Below are 21,466 nucleotides of genomic sequence, written 5' to 3' on the forward strand. Positions count from 1 at the left end.
TCCCACACAAACCTCCAAGCTGTTCATGTCTTTTTGATTTTGTCTTTATTGGGGACAGATTGAACATGCCCCTTCTTTCATACATTCCATATACTTCATCCCAAGGCCTCTCTACCTCTTACAATCTGTACATTGTTTGTCAAAAGTGCACTTTTTAAAAACCAACATAGACTCAATGCTGTCACTTTATACAACAGATAGTGGTTGGGGGGCATGGGGGGAGCTCACAAAACTTCACACACAATAGTAGAATGAATGTTAGCATGATTTAGCATTAGGCACCATCACACCTAACCACATTTGCCATAAAGCAATTTAGCTTGCTAATGCTAATTCTAGCTAATATTCAGTTCTAATGATCAGTGCATTAGGTGTCAAGCAATAAAATTACCCTTGTGATGTAGCTTAGGGTATATCTGGTATATGCTGACTCATACTCCATTGCCAGTTGCACATTTCTGTAGCAACAATCAGCCCAAGTAATATCACCACAGTACCACTGCTGGTATGTTTAAATGAATGAAAACTGAACAAAAAAATCTATAGAACCGTGAACGTCTAGGGAAAAATAACAATAAAGGTAATAATTTTACATAAATTATGAAACAGAACACACACAAAAGGAGACAAACAGCATCCAATTTCAGCATCCTCCCCCTCCTACTCCTTTGTTGACCATTAGAATCTAAAATCCAGTTAAAGCACACTAGCAGTTTGAATGATAATGACGATAATAGTGTGGTTATGACTGTTATGGAAGTACAAAGTGTTATAAACACTGGTGACATCTCACAATAGGTCCATTCTTAACATACCTTAAGGTGAGATGCAGCATAAGTGGTCAATCAAAAAGCTTGTATTATCACTGAATTGTTACACTTGCTACTGCTGTTTCCTGTTTATAACATTCATACGAGGTTTATAACAGCTGTAATACCATGCATAAGTCATTACCGAATACATGTTTTACAGGAGCTATGAGATGTGGACTTTAAACAGCAGCAGTCAGTTCAGAATCTTCACAGATGCATATTCCAAAATAAAAGTGTCAAATGAAAAAAGGCAAGACCAACATGAACAGTCAATAAATTTTCCTGTTGTGTGCCCAACTAAACATGGACAAGTTGAGCTCATTTTAATGCATGGAGAAAAGGTCACAATAGCCCACTAAAGCCAAACATTACATGCTCTTACAATACCAGTTTGTTATGAAAGTTCTGTCACCTTTCTTATTTGGTGGATGAATTACAACAGAAGACTTACCATCTTGGAGGTTAGGGTGTTCTGTTTCTGTAGGGAGATTTTCATAGCCACAGGGTGGCTCATAGGGCTTGAAAATCTTTAGCATCTGTGAACAAGTTATGGACCAAGTGCCGAGAAAGACGACACTCACCATAGAGACCCCCGTAATACCAGGGACAACACTCACCACAGAGGCCCCTGTAATACCAGGGACCAAGTAAGCTTACCAGCAGTTCAGGCAGTCAACTGAAACAAAACCAACAAAAAAAACCAAAAAAAAACCCACCAACCAAACAGACAACCAACCAAATAACATGGGACACCACTTAAGACGTACAAATATCTATGCTACAATGATCTCTGTCTTAATAACTGGTGGCCGCAAAGGGCTGTTGTGGGTTTAGTAGAGCAGAGATCACGCCCTCGTATGATTATGGAATTCCTTGCGCTACAACGAATTTGCAAAATTTATACATGGCCAGCCTCTGGGCATTGCTAAGCTGTTCTAATGACCCACTAAGCTAGTCTGCTTCCTGCTGAGAACCCCGATCTGATGCTAGTGAACAGGTCCCTGGTCACAAGGAGCAAACAAGACAGACTCCAATGCTGTGCTTCACTTCTTTTTTCCATTTATATCTAGTTAAATAGTTACTAAGCAAGAAGTCAAGGAGAAAAGAGCCCTTGCTTTGAGATAATGAGTATAGGATAGTAGCTACTCATTCAAAACCAAAATTACCTGAGTCTCTAAATGAAGTCTTGATACCTTGTTGTAAAACAAACCTTCAGTTAACAATCAACTAGTCAGCAATAGAATACACTAATCTAGCAGTGATATTTTATCCAATTTTTGGTAGCAAAACAGTGGACTGTGAGCAAAAAAATAACACACTAAATCTAAATGTCTCGTTGCAATCTGTAATGTGCACGCTACAGTCCATAATGATTTGTATGCCATCAAGTGTGCACTTCAATAGTCAACGCACAGCACTCAGACTTTGTACTCATAAACATCAGAATGTTAAGAGTCTCCTTATACTTAACCAGTCCCAAAATGCCAAACTAACCTCATTCACACATTAAATGGCCACATCATTAACCACAATTCTCTCTGCTCTACCAAGCAGATGTCACTCCAACCTGCAGACTTCCTTCTTAAAACACATCCATGTAAATGATCCCTCCTTCCCATGGAGAAACAACAACAACAACAAAAGGGGGGGTTGGCTAGTCATATCAGTGTAACTAGAACTAACTAAAGTTGCAGAGATGGAGCAGAGATACACTGTTTTACTGCCACATCTAATATGATAATTACAAGACTTGATTGTAAATAGCTGGTGGTCCAGTAGGCAAATAATGTGAGATGTTTTACATTGCAAATCAAAGTCTAGTAAGGCAGAGCTTCCCAATCCCAGCCTTGAATACTCGGCATTTACAGGCATGACCATCTCTTCATCACACCATGTGCTGTGCCAAACCCTTTAACCTTCACAGTAGTCCACACTGCCATGACAAAACTTAATACAAGGTGTCATGCAGAACAAAAATGAATCCAATAACTCCCTGCACCACTGTTTTCGATCAGGTCATCCTGTTATGACTAAAAGTGACACTGATACAAATGTGTCCATCTTTATGCTCTCCGAGGTTCTTTGTGACTCCTTAGCTGTGACTGATGGAGAATGTGTGCATGTAACTCAACAACACAAAGCAGGGGAGTGCGGAGATGGAGGATTTCCAGTCTTCTGTCTGGAGATGGCTCTGCCATGTCCAGGGCGCTCTCTCATCGGCTGCTCCTGTCTTCTGTTTACTTGGTGCTCCAGTGCAAAGCCTCGCTGATAAGCCAGAATGACTTTGGGGCTTGACTGAGAGGGTCTGAGATGGGGGCGGAGCATGCTGACATTGCCCAAGCCCTGCCTTCTCCCTTACCCTGACTTTCACAAAGTCATGCAGTCCCATTCTCACATTCCCACTGGCTCAGTCTCTGGACTGGTAAAAGAGGATGTACCCTGACTCCGAGTTTTTGGAAATGTCAGATGTCAGCCCGTAGAATTCCTCTATTGCCTGGGCATCAATTTTCTGCCGGGAAAGAGAAAGTGAGGTATAGATTAATTTTTCATTTTGGTGACAGTCTGACGTGCCACTCTGAAGTTGTAAAATAATGCAAAGTCAAAGGAAAGGATGCAATACTAAATTCCAAAAAAGCTTAGGGGGTATGAAAGGAAGTATGACTGTCACAAACAATCCACCCACTGAGCACAGGCAAGGAAGGAGAACAGCCGTCCGATTGTTCTTCTGGCTTGAGAATAGCCCAAGTCCCTTCAAATGGACCGGCAGGACTCCCAATAGAGTGGCGGCAGGTGGCCTGTGCACTCACACTGTGGAACCTTCATTTCCAGCCAGCTCTCAGTCTCCCTCTCCCTCTGCTTCCTTGACAGAATCAGCTGCTGGGAAGGTGCTTTGGAGTGAACGTCTGATCTGTGCGTCTCCCTAACGCGTACGATGTCTTAGGAGAAGTCAGGGCTAAAGGAGCTTCACTGTTCTATTAAGAGCTCCGCTGAGCGAATTTTAGCTTAACACATAAGTGCTCCAAGAACAGAATATTTTGTGCACCGTACGCTCAGGCCGCACAACAAACTGCTCCTGGGCTTTTCCAGAGGTTTATTAAAACACTGTATGCTCGGACTTCGGCCAGACCATTTGTCCATCAGTCTTAACATCGCACTCTTTCTGAGACAGAACAGCCTTGTACATGAGACCCTCTTCACTGTGGGAAATCCATGTTCCATCTGTTGTTTATTCTGCCTTGGTGGTAGGCCAGTGGCTTAGCAAGACTAAACCACTGAATGCGTGTAGTGGTCACAGGAACCCAGTAAAACGATGCCATTTCCGCAACATGTGTATCCATGTCCTTCTCAATGGCTGATGTTGGTGTGAGAAACGCACAGCTAATCCTGTGCTCTCTTTACAACCTTCCTGACAAACAAAAGCAATTTGGCAAGACAAAGCAAGTCCCCTTTTAAAAACAATTCTTCACTGCTGAATTTCACACTACTCAGAGAGACAAATAACAGTCAAGAACCCATAACAAAACTAGGTTAGGTGGGAAAAAAACAATTACCCCATAACACAAAATTTTACTGAATTCCTGTTCCACCTTTCCCAGTATGAATACAAATTCCAGTTCAAATACAGACATTCAATGGCCTGGTGTTAAACAAATGTTTATGTATAAACACAGATCAGTTGAATATCGTTATATTCGTTGTAATGGTACCTGTCAATGGGTTGGGGAAGATTAAGCAGCAAGTGAACAGTCAGTTCTTGAAGTTGATGTGTTAGAAGCAAAAAGAATTGGCAAGTGTAAGGATCTGAGATAGGCAGGTGGTTTTAAAGTAATGGCTGATGAGCATATAAATACACACACACACGCGAAAATTTTTGAATCCTTTAGAAATTTCTATATTTCTGCATAAATTTGACCTAAAACTTCAGCAAGAGGCAACAGTATGTGAACATTTAGGATTAGCAGATAACCTGAAGATGAAATTTGAAGGTGTTCTCAATCAATGGGATGACATTCAGCTGTAAGTGGGTACCCTGTTTTATTTAAAGATCTTCACAACAAATGTGTGTGTGTGTGTGTCTCATATCTATCTATCTATATGGAGACAGAGAAAGTGTGAGAGAGAGAGAGAGAGAGAGAGAGAGAGAGAGAGAGAGAGAGAGAGAGAGAGAGAGAGAGAGAGAGAGAGAGAGAGAGAGAGAGAGAGAGAGAGATAGGTGCGTATATATATATATATATACACACATACACACGCACACACCACACACACACACTTGACTTTGACATTTGAATTGTTTCTACAGTTCACACCAGTCAAGAAGACTTCAGAGCTGTCTATATTTTTAATACATGTTTAACTTCCTCTTCCACTCTTCTCATAAGTGTATAATTAGAGAATGCACTGGAGCAGACCAGAGATCCTGAGAAAGAGCGAGCACTACGTCTTACCTCTACAATGTCATCATCAAACAGAAGCCAGAAGCCATGACTCTTCACTATAGTGATGTAATGGCCACGATTTGGACCACTGAAAGGCAAAGACAACTGCTAAAACAACTGCAAGCATCCTGTACACTTTAAAAGAGCAACAGAAACATAAATGTAAACAAAACTACAAAATATGTAGTTAAAAATACAACGCATCAGCTGGCTTCTTTTGATTGTTTATGACTGTAGACAAGAATAATGTCTCTTTGCCAGTAAATGTTTGAAGAGAGGTCTGGCTTAAAGCCACTGGACACACCCACAGCCCAACTTGCCCAGGGAGTGAAATTATGTGAAGGACAACAATCTTGCTTGCCATAATTTTAGGTCTTGGAGAAAGTAGCTGTGTGTAGCAGCAAACAGTGGGCAGAGGGACCCATGCATTGTGTTTGCGCTGCTTTATTACACCGTATTTCAACTCGAGAGAATGAGACAAGTGAGCAGGACAAGGATGCTACTATTATTATCCCGAGTCCTTGCTAGATGGTTTGTATCAGCCATAGTGCTGCAGCCTGATCGTTAACTGGCTGCTAGCTGTGGCACTAATGTAACATCTTTCCATAAATGGTCTGTCAAGACCAACAGCAGTTAACTAAGAAACCATAAAGAGCTGAGAGAAGGCAGGTGGGGCTAAATAGGCTGTTGGTGTGACTCTTTAAATCTGCTGGCAATTCAAGGTCGACCCCCTCTTTCATCTGGGTAACAAGGCTGGTCAGAATGTTGCAGTGGCTCAGACTGGATGCCTACCTCCCACAGTGCACAACCACAGACACGAGATCGTACATGCGGTCGGGGTTGGTGGCGTCCCCAGACGTGTTGAAGAGCCTCAGTTCCAGAGGGAAGACCACGCGGTAGGACAGCTTGGTGTAGCGATGCAGCTGGTCCATGTACTTAAAACGCTTAAGGTGCAGGGCAAGGATCATGGGCAATTTCTTCACCCGCATCCTAAAAGGCAAAGGATGAAGTGACAGGAGTGGGAACACGATCTACACGGAAAAAATAAGAGTTCTGCACAGTGAAGAACCTTTTTTGCAATTCAGCTTATTTGAATAGTAGTGAGGCATGAGGAACACAGGCTGTACAGCAAATTTAAATGGTTGCTCTGAAAACAACTACAAAGACAAGAGGTGTGTGCCACTCCATCTCGGGCCGAGCAGGCAGGACGCCTTACCTTTTCTGTGCCTCCTGCTTACTCCGACACTGTTCACAGTAGTACTTGTATTCACTACATAAGGTCTCTGTGTTACTGAAGCCCCTATTATATATATAGAGAAAAAAGTAATTAAAATAAAACAAAAATCAAAAATACAAACAACCAATCTAGACCCCCAACACACATTTCACTAATACAGAAATAACAACATTTTCACATTGTGAAAGAATGACAGCTGCTTGGAAATTTTAACAACATGGCAGACACAAGATTTCGATTGTATAGGTGGGCACAGGTGAGGCAGGCAGTGTGTTCTAAGAGTGTCGGGTGTGTGTGTACCTGAGACAGTGTGTGATAGAGGTGTTCTGCTCCACATCCACAGAGAGGTCCAGAAAGTCCTCGTCCTTACTGCTCACCTAAGGTGAAGGATAGAAAAACCATCATCATCATCAATAGCAGCAGCAGCAGTATCACATTCCATCTTTCCAAAGGTGCAGCGCTACTTATGGAATTCTATTCCCATTCCCAGTCCAAATGTCCAGTCCATTAGTACTAGGTGTTCAACAGGAGTGTAATATATATGAATGAAGCTCATGTGAATCTCTGTCAAAAAACAACAGTGGCTAACTTCCTCTCACTTATGAAATGAAGCCTTTTGACGTTGATTCTTAAAAACACATCGCCAAGCGTTAATAGTACAGTATGTACTAATCCCCTGGGAATAAAACACACACACACACACACACACTTTATTGCTTCTGCTGAAAGGTTTCAGGGAGCAAAGGTAAGTGAAAAGCACTGTTAAGTAAGAATGTTAGTTATGCTAATGTATCTAGCATTATCAGATAAATGTGTGAGTGTATACATATTACATAGGTGTATGCGCGCACACACACACACACACACACACACACACACACACACATATATATATATATATATATATATATATATATATATATATATATATATATATATATATATATATACACACACACACACACACACACACATACATACATCTGAAGATGATGCCAGGGAGTAACTGCAGCAGGTTATAGTAAAAAATATAGAGGTTTTCAAAATTGCAGTGTGGTACATAACGTTTCCGCAGAAAAAGAACGTTTTCTTTTGATAATGTACACTTGTTTCACCTCCTAGATCTTCAGAATGACTTTGCCTACACAGCCCAAGAAGGGCCTTTTTCTGAAACGTCACATTTCTCTGGAAACCTTGTGTGCACTTCCCTGAAATTTTCTGACTGAACAGCTCACCGCTTCACAATTGAGGCAGCGCGTCTCATTGGTGAGTGTGCCCTGGAAGATCTCATGCACCCATGTCTGCTGGGTCTTCTCGTCGTGTTCTGCCTCGCCTGTGCTGCTCACACTTCCCCCACCCCCTCCATTCTGCACCAGCTTCCCATTCTGCTGTCTCTCCTGGCTCTTCTCCTCCTGTAGCAGGTCAGCGATGGTGTTGAGCAGGTAGTTGAGAAACTCATGAGCATCTTGCTGCATGTAGTTGTCGAACAGCTCTAATAGAATGAAGAGGAAATGTGCAAGTCTGATAAGCTCAGAGTCATTAGTCATTTCAAAAGCACATTGCCCCCACCCACCTTTCCACTACATCAGCTTTACACACTGTGAAGTACATGGTCCAATTACCACCATCACTTGTAACAAGCATCTAAACCTTACAACACTGACCACCTGGTCCCAGCGCCGCCTCCTTGTCCAGACTTTGGCCTTACCGTTTTCCTTCCTCAGACGGGAGATGAACTTCTTCGGCGGGATGACCCCAACCTTCTTCTTCTGCGTGGCAATGCTGTTAAACAGGTCGGCCAGACACGTGAGCAGGCTCTCTTTACGTCGTGGCTGGACCTTGTAGGCCAGCACTTTCTCCCGGAAGGGCCGGCAGAAGTACAGAGCCTGAAGCACCGAGTTACAATAGCAGGTGTTGCCAAACTGCAACCGTGGGTGAATTAGCAAGGAGAGAAGAGGGGAGACCAGGGAGATGAAGGAGTCAAACACCTCAGTGTCATATAAAGGTTTTAAATGCACATATGGGCCTGAAGCCTTTAGTGGTAAGAAGTGGTATTTCATTTCAGATAGTTATGAATGATTACAACCTGTCATTTTGACTAAGTGGCTCTGATACATTCTTACCTAAAACCTAATGAGCTACTAAGTGTGTGGTCAGGAACGTGTAGACTAGTTAATATCAGACTTCCTTAAAATGTGAAATTGACTAATATTTTAGACCAGCACTTTATTTGCAGATTTGCAAAGTTATATTTAGCCCAGCTCTCCATTTACTGAATGATGTGAAACTGACTTGACTTACATTGACCAACCCAAAGTAGTGTTCATTTACAGGGAACTGTTCTGGTCCAATCTCCTTCTCCAAGGCTGAGGCATTGGCGCCCTATAAAGTAAATCATAAATGCCCCCAGTAAACAGCAGTGCACTGGTACTTTGTAAGCTTAACAGGAACATCCTGTTTGTGGACTGTGATTGGTGAAACTGACAGTACAGTATGCTGTGGCTACTACACTTGTAATCCATCCATAGACAAACCATCCGTTCTATAGCCTAGTACTTATAGGTTACCAATCCTTTTTCACTCAGTTCTATATACTCATGTTTCTATTGGCCTCTTTTATGAATGACCTGTTTATTACACTTTTTAAAAGGGTAGGTGAGGTCTGGCTATTTAATGTATTCATACATACATCCATCGGTTTATGCAGTATGTATAAAGTTATTAAGGTATTTGCATCAAGTGTGGTTGTATTTAAAAATCAAGTAACAACTGTGATTTCCTCAAAGCCAAGATACCATTTCATAGTACAATTGTGATGTCAAGCATGGTGAATTGCAATATTGGATAAAGCGACATTTAATCACACAGGATTGTGGCTAACAGGTGGTCATTGTATGTAAGTATGTGTGTATGTATGTATAAATAAGTTGTTAAGTCTAGACAAACAGTAGGTATCAGCTAAGTGCTGAGGTGAAAAGGTTATTCTTATATCCTTAAGGCCACAGTCTTGCCAATCACGACTACACAGTTGTGGAACATCAATAAAAAGGCTAACCTAAAATTAACGGGACATTCCAGCACAGAACAGCAAAACAAGAGCAAACTTATGCTTGTTTGACGCAGACAACCGTGTTAACCCCGCCAGGGAAGCTAGTTTTGAATAATTTATGGCTGACTTAACTCTGTCTGCAATATAAAATAGTGCTATAAACTATTTCTGCTCTAGTTTCTAGATAACACGTTAAGCAAATCAACACTCAGCTTTGTGGACAGCGCACACTTTAGCTAGTAAGGGTAAAAAAAAAAAACCACAAACCACAGCTGATCGCTTCCTTAAAAGCAACATCTACGTATACATCCTAGCTATAAATAATTTGACAAATAAAGTACGTATTTGTAAACAAGGCGGTCAGGTAACGTCAGTTACTCGACAAGTTTGGCGTGAAGTCGCACTGGCTAACCATGCCTGGACACAAACTATGCCCAGATTTCTTCCCCCCCCCACCCCTACGCTAGCGTTAGCCTACCTGCTAGCTTAGTTATGCTGTTTGCTAGGGAGCTAACTTGCTAAGCCCAGCTAGCTATATCTTCATTTGACCCCTAAAAAGAATAACTGAGCAATCAACAGAAAATCATGTAAACGAAAATGATATGCTTCCACCGCTGTGTTGGTAATAGCACAACCTTACTGGTTCGCAAACTTTCTGCAAGGTTAGCTAGCGAGATGTGCTCTTACGTGACATGGTTTCTTGCCGAGTAGCTAACTGTTTACCTAGCCTGCTAGCAAGAGCTGGTAAAAGACGGGCTAGGCGCAGTGGACAGGACAGCGCTACTTCAAAAACACATAGGAGCTGGCGAGCAGGTGAAGACAAACCGAGGGATGAAATGAAACCTACCATCGTACAAATCGAGGCGATCTTTCGGACTGTCATCAGTATTTCCATCCGTCTGCCGCCATATTGGACCGAACCCCAATTTAAAAACTGTGACAGCCGCAAAGGCTGAAGTTCCGGGGAGACCTTTCACCGTCCAGCCGCCGGAGGAGAAGCGAGGGAGTGTCGCTCTGTCGGCTCTGACATCGGCGCAACGCACGAAGTGTCTCGTAGGGCACTTCTCAAGCTCGGCTATTTCCGTACCAGGTCGGAGGATATGCACTCATCCTCATTAGATAATATAAAAATAGGGCTAATTTTTCTAAAAATGAATTAAACCAATCAATTAAGTTAATATTAAGCACATATTACAAAACCATATCTAACTGTCGTTTTTAATATGTTTTAATCACTTTTAGCGTTCTTGTGCGATGTAACCTATATAGATGTATCTATCTATCTATCTATCTATCTATCTATCTATCTATCTATCTATCTATCTATCTATCTATCTATCTATCTATCTATCCATCCATCCATCCATCCATCCATCCATCTATCTATCTATCCGTCTGCCTGCCCGTCCTTCTGTATGTCCGTCCCTCTGTATTATTTATTAGTAAACATACATTAGTGCAGCAGACAATAATATATCACGTTAATCATTATCTATCTATCTATCTATCTATCTATCTATCTATCTATCTATCTATCTATCTATCTATCTATCTATCTATCTATCTATCTATCTATCTATCTATCTATCTATCTATCTATCTAATTTCATTAGTATAACGTAGGTTATGCTATGTTTGTGCAGCAGAGAACACGAGCTAAAGATCCTAATAGTTCAGTCAACTGTCGGAGCATTATTGTGCTTTGTCATCGGTGTCATCCGCCCAACAGCTGCCCTCCGCTTGGTGGAGAATGATCCAGACGCTGCTGCTCCCCTGAGCGGAAGAACAGTTCCTGTCTGGGTATTTCTGTCCTGTCCGTTGAAGTCGGTCCTCTTCGGTGTCTGGTGTATTAACATCTAAAGTGTTATATCAGAAAAAAACAACGGGAAAAGAATAAAATACATGGAGAACACTTTTAGAAGGAAATTGTTTTTGATTCAAAGGATTTGTCGAGATATTGTTTCAAGTGGATATAATCATCGACCAGGCGGCGCTCACATTCTAGAGCCAAACTTGTTTGGAAAGGGCTGTTTGGAGTAATCAGGCAATAAACATGAGTCTTCATGCATCCGGATAAGGTTTACAGCTTTTAAATCTTTCTAAATGCGTCTTATCGACCAGACAAGAACAATGACCAGTGGTTCTAGCAACTTTCTGCTAGTTCCTATACCAGAGTACCCTGTTTTGGACTGTGTACCTACTAAAAACGTTAAAATAGTCGTTCTTGGAGCCAGTAACGTCGGAAAAACAGGTAGTAATAAAGCCTTTTGTCATTATATTTATAATAATAATAATAGTAATAATAATACAATATATAGAATGATTTCCTACTCCACGCGAAAGTAAACTAAACGCATATTATTCTTATGGATCTTACGTTTTCTCTTTTAAATTCTTATCAGAGGTGGCGTTTTGTGTATTGAACGAAAACAAATTAGCCATATTTCTTTCATTGACTTATAGTTATTCGTGTTTCCAAATTCGGAAGAAGGGTAGTTGCAATAAGTAATGCAGTGTACTGATTTGAAATTAAAACTTGAAAGTTTGGTATGTTAGAAAAAGGGATCAGCAGTTTTCGCCGGGGGGCGACAAAAACATAACGTGCTGCTTTTTCCCATTTCAACCGTATAGCTCGGATTTGGGGAGGTTTTAATGGTCGACGTTGTATAAACATAAAAGCTAACGCTCTCTGATGTAAATTTACAGCCTTGATAGTAAGGTTTTTGACCAAGAGATTCATTGGAGACTATGAAGCAAACACAGGTAATTCACTCTTTTATAAACCTCTATAAAGATTTATTGGAAAACAAACACACACACACACACACACACACACATACATACATACATACACATTTATATATATATTTATATATATATATATATATATATATATATATATATATATATATATATATATATATATATAAATGTGTGTGTGTGTGTATATATAAGATCTGTTTTATCCCCTAGGGGCCTTGTACTCAAGGAAGATCAGCCTAGATGGGGAGCAGGTTTCCTTACAAGTGCAGGACACTCCTTGTGTCTCACTGCAGGTACCTCCAGGCCTGTCTTGAATGCTTCCTTTCTTTCCTTATCCACCTCTGTGTCCATCCAAAGTTAACGCTGTGCTGGTGTGTTGAATTAGCTCGGTGCTAGGTAATTAATCATTCTTTACCTCTGGGACCTCGGCAGGCTTCTCATGGGGAATCCTGGTTCAAATGTTTGGCCTGGAAGGCAAGAATTTGGGAGGGGAGATAAAGTGGATGCGTTCAGTCATTAGCTCAGTAACGCTGAGACGGGGTATAGAGTAGCACAGGGAGGTTTGGAACCACAATAACCTGTTTTTCAGACACAGATTAAACCTGTTCTACTTTAAATGACCTTGTTAATAGTCATTCCCTACTGATAATGCCTGATTATTCAGCACCAGGTTAATCTGTAGCCAGGAAAAAGCCCTACCATATGCTGCTATGGTAGCGGGATGTGACACTCTTGACATTAAACATGGCTTCTTACAGCTTTTAGCAGTTAAGTCTTTAACCTTAGCTCATTTACTCTACTTGTTTTGGCATTCCTGGTCTTATTTTGTCTCACTGACGTCTGTGTTAAAGCCATGAGACCAACATGATGTTGAAACACAGAAAGTGAAGGGAACGTGAACTCTCCTTTGCTGTACAATTAGGAAAATAACATCCTTGCTGTAGTCATTCTACAATTTTCACTGCCACAACTTAGTAATGCTTATTCCAACTCTCTTTTTTTAAATGTTTCTAAATCTTGTTCACGTGGTACATGATGCCTGAAGCCCTAGTGTAGTTTCATAGTGCCACCCCCACTTTGTGTCTCTCTCTCTCTGTTCTCTCTGTGTGGTAGACTCTATGAGTTGTTTGATGTTTATTGTAAAAATACAAGGAAAACAGTAACATGTTTAAGGGTAAAAGAACAAATCAGTGTGTTGTAGTAGGAAATATGTTGAATCAGATTAGAATTTTGATGTATTGTTCATGTGGTAATATAAATTTTATACTTCATTAGGACACCTTAGTGGTGATGAGGTATTTAAGAATTTGTGGAATCACAGTGGATGCCTTTTCACTCTTAGTGATGAAGTCATCCTCTATAACTGTATAAGCAAAGCATTAGACCAGTGTTAGGTGCCAAATGTATCTAACAAAATTATGTTTATAATAAAGGAATAATATCAAAGTTCTCATTCTCTCTTGCTCTCTCTAGCCTTCTCTCTCTCTCACTCTCTTTTTTTTTATTTCCTCTGTTCCAGGATGATGCAGAGGGTCTTTACTGCCAGGAGCAGATTAACCGCTCCATCTACTGGGCTGACGGCTACGTGCTGGTCTTCTCCATCACAGACCTGCACAGCTACCACACCATCCAGCCACTGTACCAGCACGTGCGGCGCATCCACCCCAGTGGCAACATCCCCATCATCCTGGTGGGCAACAAGAGTGACCTGCTACGGGCCAGGCAGGTGCCGGCCCACGAGGGAGAGGCCCTGGCCGCCGAGCTTGGCGGGCCCTACTTCGAGGCCTCAGCCCGGGAGAACCACGAGGGCGTGCGAGCCGCCTTCATGCACCTGTGCCAGGAGGTGAGCCGGGCACTGGGGGGAGGGAACGGGGAAAAGAGGAAAGGTGGGCTGCATCTCGCCCGCCCCAAGAGCCCCAACATGCAGGAGCTGAAGAGAAGGTTCCGGCAAGTGCTGTCATCTAAGGTGAAGTCTGCGACTGCCCTGTGATGATGATGATGATGATGATGATGATGATGATGACAGTGATGAAATGACTGCACCAGGGATCTGAGTCAGAGACGTGTTGGGGATATTGCAGCCATTATTGTTACTTGAGTAGTATTTAGCTGAGGAGTCAAAAGGTCTCACATGAACAGTTTGCAAAGTTGTGTTGATACATTTCTTTCAAAGACATCCTTTCTGTGGATGGCTACATAATGGGATCATTAACACTGTTTTATAAATAAAGTTTAAACATTATGATTTGCCCATAACGGTTTGCTTTTTTCTAAATCTGTTTGTGATTTTAGCTGCTATCATTTAAGATGTTTTATAAATCATCAATATTATGGGCATGTTTGTATTATGGGAATGTTTTCTATTTTTATAAACAAATATGGGGACAGATATTTGGAATAATGCCCTATAAATTAGAGCAATTACGGCAGATTATTAATGCACTGTTTCTAAGACTCCATGTGTAGGGAGAACATGATCTCTAGATGTTATATGTAGTCTGGTGGTTTTCACGACCTTTGACCTAGGTCTGCTGTATCAGGGATTCCAAAGGCACAGCAGAGGTTGTGGAGTGGCTTGTTTGCTCATTGACCTTAGATGCCCATCCCCCAGCATGTGAGGATGATTATGCAGCATCTACACGTGTGAATGAACCTACATTCCTCTGCAGCAAAGGCTGGAATACCTCAACTGCCTATCACCCGTTTAGTGCAAATGGCCACTGACCCCTAATCTTTGACCTTTCATGTTTCTCTCCATACCTTGCCTGGTGAAATACAGAATGGATGAGAATGTGAGTTATATGATTTCTTTTTATTTTAAACCACAACAAAAAACTTTTCTAAAAATGTTAAGATTTAAGGGTTTTTTTGTATCTTTTTTTTTTCAAAATTGTTATCATTCTTGGTATATTTAGAAACTCCCACACCCACTTAAGGACTGTTTTCCTGTCCTGACATTAATACTTTCACAACTCTCAGAGAGTCTCAAAAATCAGATCTTTCTGAACTATAATCATAATCATAATAATATGTTTAAGTTACATATTATATAAGCTTTTCTCATACTCAAGGTTGCTTTACAAGGCACCTCCTCACTCCCCCAAAAGGTTTAAGGGCATTTAAACTGAATGCATAGTGGGACGGGTATCCAGTGTAAGTGAAACAGGACTGGGGTACTGTGGGAAGAATTATTTAGAATGTGAGAGAATTTATTTTAGTTTGCAGTTATGAATTTCGGACATATTGAAGTGAGCAGACGATTTGGTTAGGGTTACCAATGAACGGAGAGCTGCAATAATCGAGATGTGACAATATGAAATTATGAAGTTTGAGCATCTTGTCTGGTGAGCATTGGCCAAAGATGAGCAACACTACAGAGGTGGAACAAAGTGACCCAATCACAGACCCAAAGTGATTTAAAGTGAAGAATCATGGTGTAGGCCAATGTTAGGAACTACTGATGAGTGTTTAACAAGGGTTTTGAGTGTAAAATCAGAAAGGCGTAAAATTATGGCCTTAGAAACAATGAGCAAAACGTTTGTTAGGTTTATACATGATGCGTTCCAAATAGGATTGTAAATCTTGTGATAACAACAAAATAACAATGGCATTGCTTAAAGGTGTAATTTAACAAGTGTAGATAAATATTTTAAATGGTGTTATAAACAGTTTTATAGAGACCTTCAAATTTTGACCACAAACAACAGAGATGAAACACTGAACCGATGACAACACAAGGGCTAGACTCGGAGCAGGGACTTCTATCTGAGTTGGTCTGTTCTCTCAGGCTGACAGCTACGATTGCTTTGAGTATGTGCAGACTGCTTGGTTTAATTAGAAATGCTGTATGATAGTCAGTGGAGATATTCTTCTGATGGAGTGAGCACACTGATCTTTTGTCATAACTTGTGCTTAATGTTTATGGGTAGTATGATGACACTCTCTCATGAAGTGATATAGATGCACATCCTGCTGTTGGTTGTCTTCTGAATTTGGATCAAATCAGCTCTCCAGATTTCCAGTTGCACACTTCAATATTTGGATTTCCACTTGATACCCCTCATTGAATCTTAGTTCTTGATTTATAAATGAGTGCTGCTTCTTATTTTTCAGTGTATGCAGTCTTCTGGCATTCAGGCAATGAAAGGTTTCCTGAACTCTCGACAGTTAGCACCATTAGCAATAGCCACTGAGACATGCAGAGAAGCACATGATCGGAGCTGAGGGGGTCTCCTCACACAGTGGGAGTGAAAAAGGGTTGTTTGTCTCCATTTGAGAAAACATGCTTTAATACAGGAAAGATGATCAGTGATATTTGAGCCCTCAGCATTTTGTTGGGAAACAGCTGTGAAGTGGAATAGTTACAGGATGTGTTTTCTCCCTGCTTGTTGCCCTGTGTTATCGCAGGCACAGGAAACTTGACCAGAAGTAACTCCCAACGGAGGCAGCTGGGAGGACGGGGGAATGTGGGAGAGTGAAGAGCAAGAGAACTTGAGCTGAGGAAGGAAGTGAAAGAGAAAATGAATTGTGAACGGGGGAGGGGATCAGCGAAGAAACCCTGAGAGGAAGGGTGTCCTTGAGGGACATGAATATCAGGAATATCAGGCAAGGCCTCAGTGCTCGGGCTGCTGACCAAAAGCGGATATACGAGATGAAAGATGACTTGTGGTTTATAGCCTTTCGGTTGTTGCAACCAACATCTTGAGTCTTACAGTGACTACAAAACAGTCATAAAAATGTGCATGGCTTCCCTTTACCAAGGTGCTTGGTAAAGCACGGAGACATGCTTCCGTGGCTAGTGCCCTGGTCTGTTTACTGAGAAATCATTGATGGTCGGCCAGCCCTTGGATTAACATGTTATACGAGCAGGCCTGAGGAATGCAGACAGATCTGAACTGGATTTATGATGCGTACAGATTCCACAGCCTGAACAGTTGACTGACAGCAGTGGTGGTGTGTGTCTGCACGAACGACATAGCTGGCCTGCTCGACATCATTTTCTGTCAATAATGTGTGGCCCATATGGCACCATTTCTGTTTCCAGGTTCTATTCCCTGAAAGTTTCTGGATCTTTGCCCTTGATTTCTTCCAAAGACAATCCTAATCCCCTCTAAATCATGATCAGAGACACGAGCGGGGCATCAGCACAGGATAAAACAGCCCTGTGCATGCACACAATCTAGTGTATTAGCATAGGAATTCACATATGCCTGTGCTTGTACATATGTGCATACTTCTTTAATTTCTCCCTCTTTATCAGTATTAAAAGGCTAGTGCATTGGCATCAAGATTTATTGGTGGAAAGTCTTCAAGGTCCTTGCTTGGCTTTGGTGTAACATACTACACTAAACTACTGTGTCACATAAGGCCTACCATACAAAAACCAGTTCTGCTCCCAGCTGATTTAGGATGCTTTCCTGCTCATCATTAGTTATGCTCTGGTGAACAATAATGGTAGTAATGAGTGTTAATAGAAATAACGTTGTTCTGTTGTTGATCCGGAATGCTATCATTTCAAAAGTAGTTGATTAATAGATGATTTGGGTCCAAGAATTGATTAAAAGAGAGAGAGTTCGAGCATTCTTGCTGTAATGTGATCAGAAGTCAGTTTTCTCTCTCTCGTTCTCACTTGCTCTTCTTCCACTCAAATTGTGTAGAAAAACCAAATAAAAGCAAAGGAAGAAAATGGAGAAAGTTAAGTTTGCTTGATTTTCATGCTGTACAAAGAAAAACACCAAATAACAACAGAGAAAGACCATGTTAGTCTGACTCTTAAGCAAAACTGATACCCTGATATTCCATCTATTTCGCTGTCTGTTTTCATTCCCTGCGCTGACACTTTTTTGTTTGGTTTCATATCAAACCCTCTTACATTAAGCACTGAGTTAGCATGGAGGGCGTGCTGTGCAGCCCTGTGCACAGGCCACACTGTGAATTCTAAAAGAAACGTCGGTGAGGACGTGGGATTTATCAGGCTGAGAAGGCGAGAGGTCCCATCCATCTCATCAGCATGCACGTATCCTCTATATACTCTTCCATCTCTACTTTTCTCATAATACCAACAGGATTTTGTATCATAGGTTCCAATGCAGTTAGTCCCAGGGTTGCAATATGCAAAGAATTTGCTGATTTAAAAAATAATGCCAATTTTGTAAAATAATATTAATCATAATAAAAAACCACAACTAAACAACAACTTACCAACAGTGTGTTATTACATCTATTATGCCAAAATTGTATCTGAACCTTATTTTGGATGAGACCTCTGTTATATATGTTATATTGCTATCAAAAACTAACAGCAGACTACTACATTTCAAACTTCTGGACTCAGTTTGCTGATCTAAGATCGGTTCTAACCTTTCACGTGCTGGTGAACACAATTACTTTCACAGGGCACACCTGGTCTTAAATCAGCACTCATTCCTCAGAAGCTTCTCACATATGGGTTTTTATCTTTTTCACCCTACATGCTTAAAAGCAGACCGGAATGAGAGGCGGCTGTCTTCCACGATGCCTCTCCAGCAGTAAAAATGAGCTCCATCTTAAAATAGTCTCTCATGTCACCTCCTAGGTCATGCCTAACAGAAGAGCCCCATGGGAAGGTTTGTCCCTGTGGCCTTTCCAATGAGATTAACCTACTGAGAGAAGCATATTTGATTGGTGCAGTAATGGTTGATGACTCTGCTTTAACCAAAGGACAAGGGTGCAACTTTCACATGTATTGCGAAAGTTTACATTCTCGCGCTCCTTCTCTCTTTTTTTCCCCTCTTTCTTTACCCTGGAACACAGCCATATCAAAACAAGGCCACAAGGCATTTGAGATGAAATTATGGAGCAAACGGTCAAGGAAAATATTTTGTCCCAAAGATGTTTTTTCCTATCTTAGTATTTGAACAGTGAATGATGTGACATTGGCATAAGGTTTTGCCAAAACATTGTAATATGTCTCTAGAATTCTCATTGGTTACCAACATAAGAAAGCAATTATTTACTAAGGGAAAGAGCACTATTTTGTGTGTGTGTGTGTGTGTGTGTGTGTGTGTGTGTGTGTGTGTGTGTGTGTGTGTGTGTGTGAGAGAGAGAGAGAGAGAGAGAGAATGTAAGCTCCAGAGTGGGGATAGATCAGTTGATAAAAATGCTGACATAACTCATTGAGAATGACATCCATTTTGGTTAATGTAAAGTTATGTTCCAAACTCTTATATAGTTTACAGTATTTCTTGTTGTGAGGTTTGTATCATTGTAAATTTGAATACCAGTTCAGCTCCCAATGCTTCTGGAGTACAAAACTGTATTCTACTGCCTCCAATCTGTATAAACTGTTACTGCAAGTAAATTCGAAGAAAGCTGAAACAATCGGCCCAGTAAAATATACTGCTGTTGGATTTTCTAAATTCCTTCTATCTGTCTCTGTCACATACCTCACCTGTTGCCAAGAAATCCTGGAACTTGAACAAAAAATAAAGTAATAAATAAATAAAAATCGCAAAACGTGGATTTAAACAAAAACATGCAAATCCACCTTGGACTGAACAAACTGAATTTTTTTAAGTTTAAAATCAGACTTATTGTACTTAAGGTGAACTAATGTCATCATTACAATATGAAGCCAGAGTGCACCTCCTCTGGGTTTTGCTGGGCTTGTGTATAGGGTAAAAAAGACAGATTAGACAATGATGTTTATCCACGTCCAACATCCCCATAGTACCATGCATGGTTTTCATCAGGACTACGGGTTAAAAGCAATGAGTGCCAGGAACCCAGGCATCTGTGTTTATTCCCACCAGAGATGATAGCTTTGTAGTGTAATATTCCTCCTCTCCATGTATTTACAATGCACCTAAATAAAAATACCAAAAACCTTGGTGTACCTACTGCAAATATTACTTAATGCTATGGGTGTATTTGGTAGGAAATGTAGAATGCACTGCTGGAGTATGCACTGCATGTATAGTTAGTTTTATTTCATGCCACTTATTGACTTTTTCCTTAACGGTTATGTCTTGTCATGTCCTAAACATAAGATCTATCTGTACGTGTCTGCTGTGATGCATTTTACACAAAATAAAAATGCACTAACATAAAGAACTGGAATGGGTGCTGCTCTGCAGTCAGACTTCTCCTGCACCAGGGAAAGATTTGGCTAATTACGCAGGCCATAGAGAATTTGTTACTGTAGCTACTGTAGTGTTTGATCAGACTGATCCAACAAGAACTGCTTGTGGCACCAGCTCTGTCCATAGTCCGCAGCTAACAGATTTGTCTGCTCTGCCGGCCTGATGCAGCTTTATATGGACATCAGAGCTGCAGGCACTCACGTCAGCAGGCCATCTGCTTCTGCCTTAAGTTTGTAATTTTGCATGCTCCATAAGGAATACACTTGAAGGTCTTCAAAACAACTGCAACCAATGGTTGCCGTGAGGTCATTCCATCATGTGCTGCGCCATTCTTCCCATGACGGATCTGAAGTACTTTGTCACTGCCACCAGCTTCATCTTTTGTGCTGAATGCAGTTTATTAATGATTCAGAGGGGACCTGGAAAGTTTTATAAGCCAATTCAATGTTACAACGGACTCAGTATTTCGCAGGTTTTTTTTTAATTTGGCCTTCCAGCCAAATAAGAGCATCTGTAATTATAAGGTGTTATGAAAATGTTTTTTTAGAGACTTTATTGTTTATGACCTGTAGAAAATGCAAATATTCTCATTATGTTAATAGAGTAGCACTTTTTCTTTCATTTGAGTACATTATTAGTCCAATAATTGTTCCTTTTAAAAAAAAGTCCGAAAACTCATGCTACCTAGCCAATGAAATAGTTCCCAGTTTGAAAAGAAGACTTATTAGTTAGTGACCTAGGAAAACTGTCGAAAGGATGTGTTTATGAATGTTGTTTTAAGTGAAACACGAATATATTTATAAGATGCTGGTATATTTCCTCTTCAGATATTTACCATTGATGCAAGCTTCATAACATTAAAATGCATTCGACAATCAAAATGAAAAACCATTGTTGGATTTTGCTTGTTTTCTGGAAGAAGCAATATTAAAACAACACGTGAACTAGATTAATTATTATAGCCGTTTCCTCCTGTGCAGGTATGCAGTGCGTGTCTCTGTTAAGCGAGCACACTTCAGCAGACTGTGTACTCATACTTACTCATTTCA

At 40.8% G+C, this 21,466-nt stretch overlaps 2 protein-coding genes across 3 annotated transcripts; one reads left to right on the top strand and one right to left on the bottom strand.

The window, feature by feature from the left end:
• Positions 1–28: 28 nt before the first annotated feature.
• On the bottom strand, positions 29–10,581 carry usp12b (ubiquitin specific peptidase 12b). 2 transcript variants are annotated; one of them, XM_081695010.1, is made up of 10 exons: positions 10,382–10,581; positions 8,787–8,867; positions 8,194–8,407; positions 7,721–7,977; positions 6,786–6,862; positions 6,465–6,548; positions 6,041–6,238; positions 5,258–5,336; positions 4,520–4,565; positions 29–3,321 (listed from the first exon to the last, which is right to left on the bottom strand). In XM_081695010.1, exons 1-9 carry the CDS (start codon positions 10,427–10,429, stop codon positions 4,560–4,562), a joined length of 1,044 nt encoding a protein of 347 aa, XP_081551136.1. In that variant the 5' UTR covers positions 10,430–10,581; the 3' UTR covers positions 29–3,321; positions 4,520–4,559. The 2 variants fall into 2 exon arrangements, with proteins under 2 accessions (XP_081551136.1, XP_026864526.1); XM_027008725.3 differs by lacking the exon at positions 4,520–4,565.
• Positions 10,582–11,217: 636 nt separating this feature from the next.
• rasl11a (RAS-like, family 11, member A) lies at positions 11,218–14,539 on the top strand. Its single transcript, XM_027008726.3, has 4 exons — positions 11,218–11,785; positions 12,241–12,297; positions 12,508–12,590; positions 13,817–14,539. Exons 1-4 carry the CDS (start codon positions 11,638–11,640, stop codon positions 14,285–14,287), a joined length of 759 nt encoding a protein of 252 aa, XP_026864527.2. The 5' UTR covers positions 11,218–11,637; the 3' UTR covers positions 14,288–14,539.
• Positions 14,540–21,466: the final 6,927 nt, after the last annotated feature.

The sequence above is a fragment of the Electrophorus electricus genome, chromosome 13 (genome assembly GCF_041902795.1).
Source record: "Electrophorus electricus isolate QZ-2024a chromosome 13, ASM4190279v1, whole genome shotgun sequence".
Taxonomy (NCBI): Eukaryota; Metazoa; Chordata; class Actinopteri; order Gymnotiformes; family Gymnotidae; genus Electrophorus; species Electrophorus electricus.

What these genes read in the sequence shown, in the direction of transcription:
- rasl11a (XM_027008726.3), top strand. Translation starts at nt 11,638, where the DNA reads ATGCGTCTTATCGACCAGACAAGAACAATGACCAGTGGTTCTAGCAAC. An exon ending in AGACTATGAAGCAAACACAG is followed by an intron (nt 12,298 to 12,507) that starts GTAATTCACTCT and finishes TTTATCCCCTAG; the next exon opens with GGGCCTTGTACTCAAGGAAG. An exon ending in CTCCTTGTGTCTCACTGCAG is followed by an intron (nt 12,591 to 13,816) that starts GTACCTCCAGGC and finishes CCTCTGTTCCAG; the next exon opens with GATGATGCAGAGGGTCTTTA.
- usp12b (XM_027008725.3), bottom strand. Translation starts at nt 10,429, where the DNA reads ATGGAAATACTGATGACAGTCCGAAAGATCGCCTCGATTTGTACGATG. An exon ending in TCTATCACACACTGTCTCAG is followed by an intron (nt 6,549 to 6,785) that starts GTACACACACAC and finishes TATATATAATAG; the next exon opens with GGGCTTCAGTAACACAGAGA. An exon ending in AAGCAGGAGGCACAGAAAAG is followed by an intron (nt 6,239 to 6,464) that starts GTAAGGCGTCCT and finishes TTTGCCTTTTAG; the next exon opens with GATGCGGGTGAAGAAATTGC.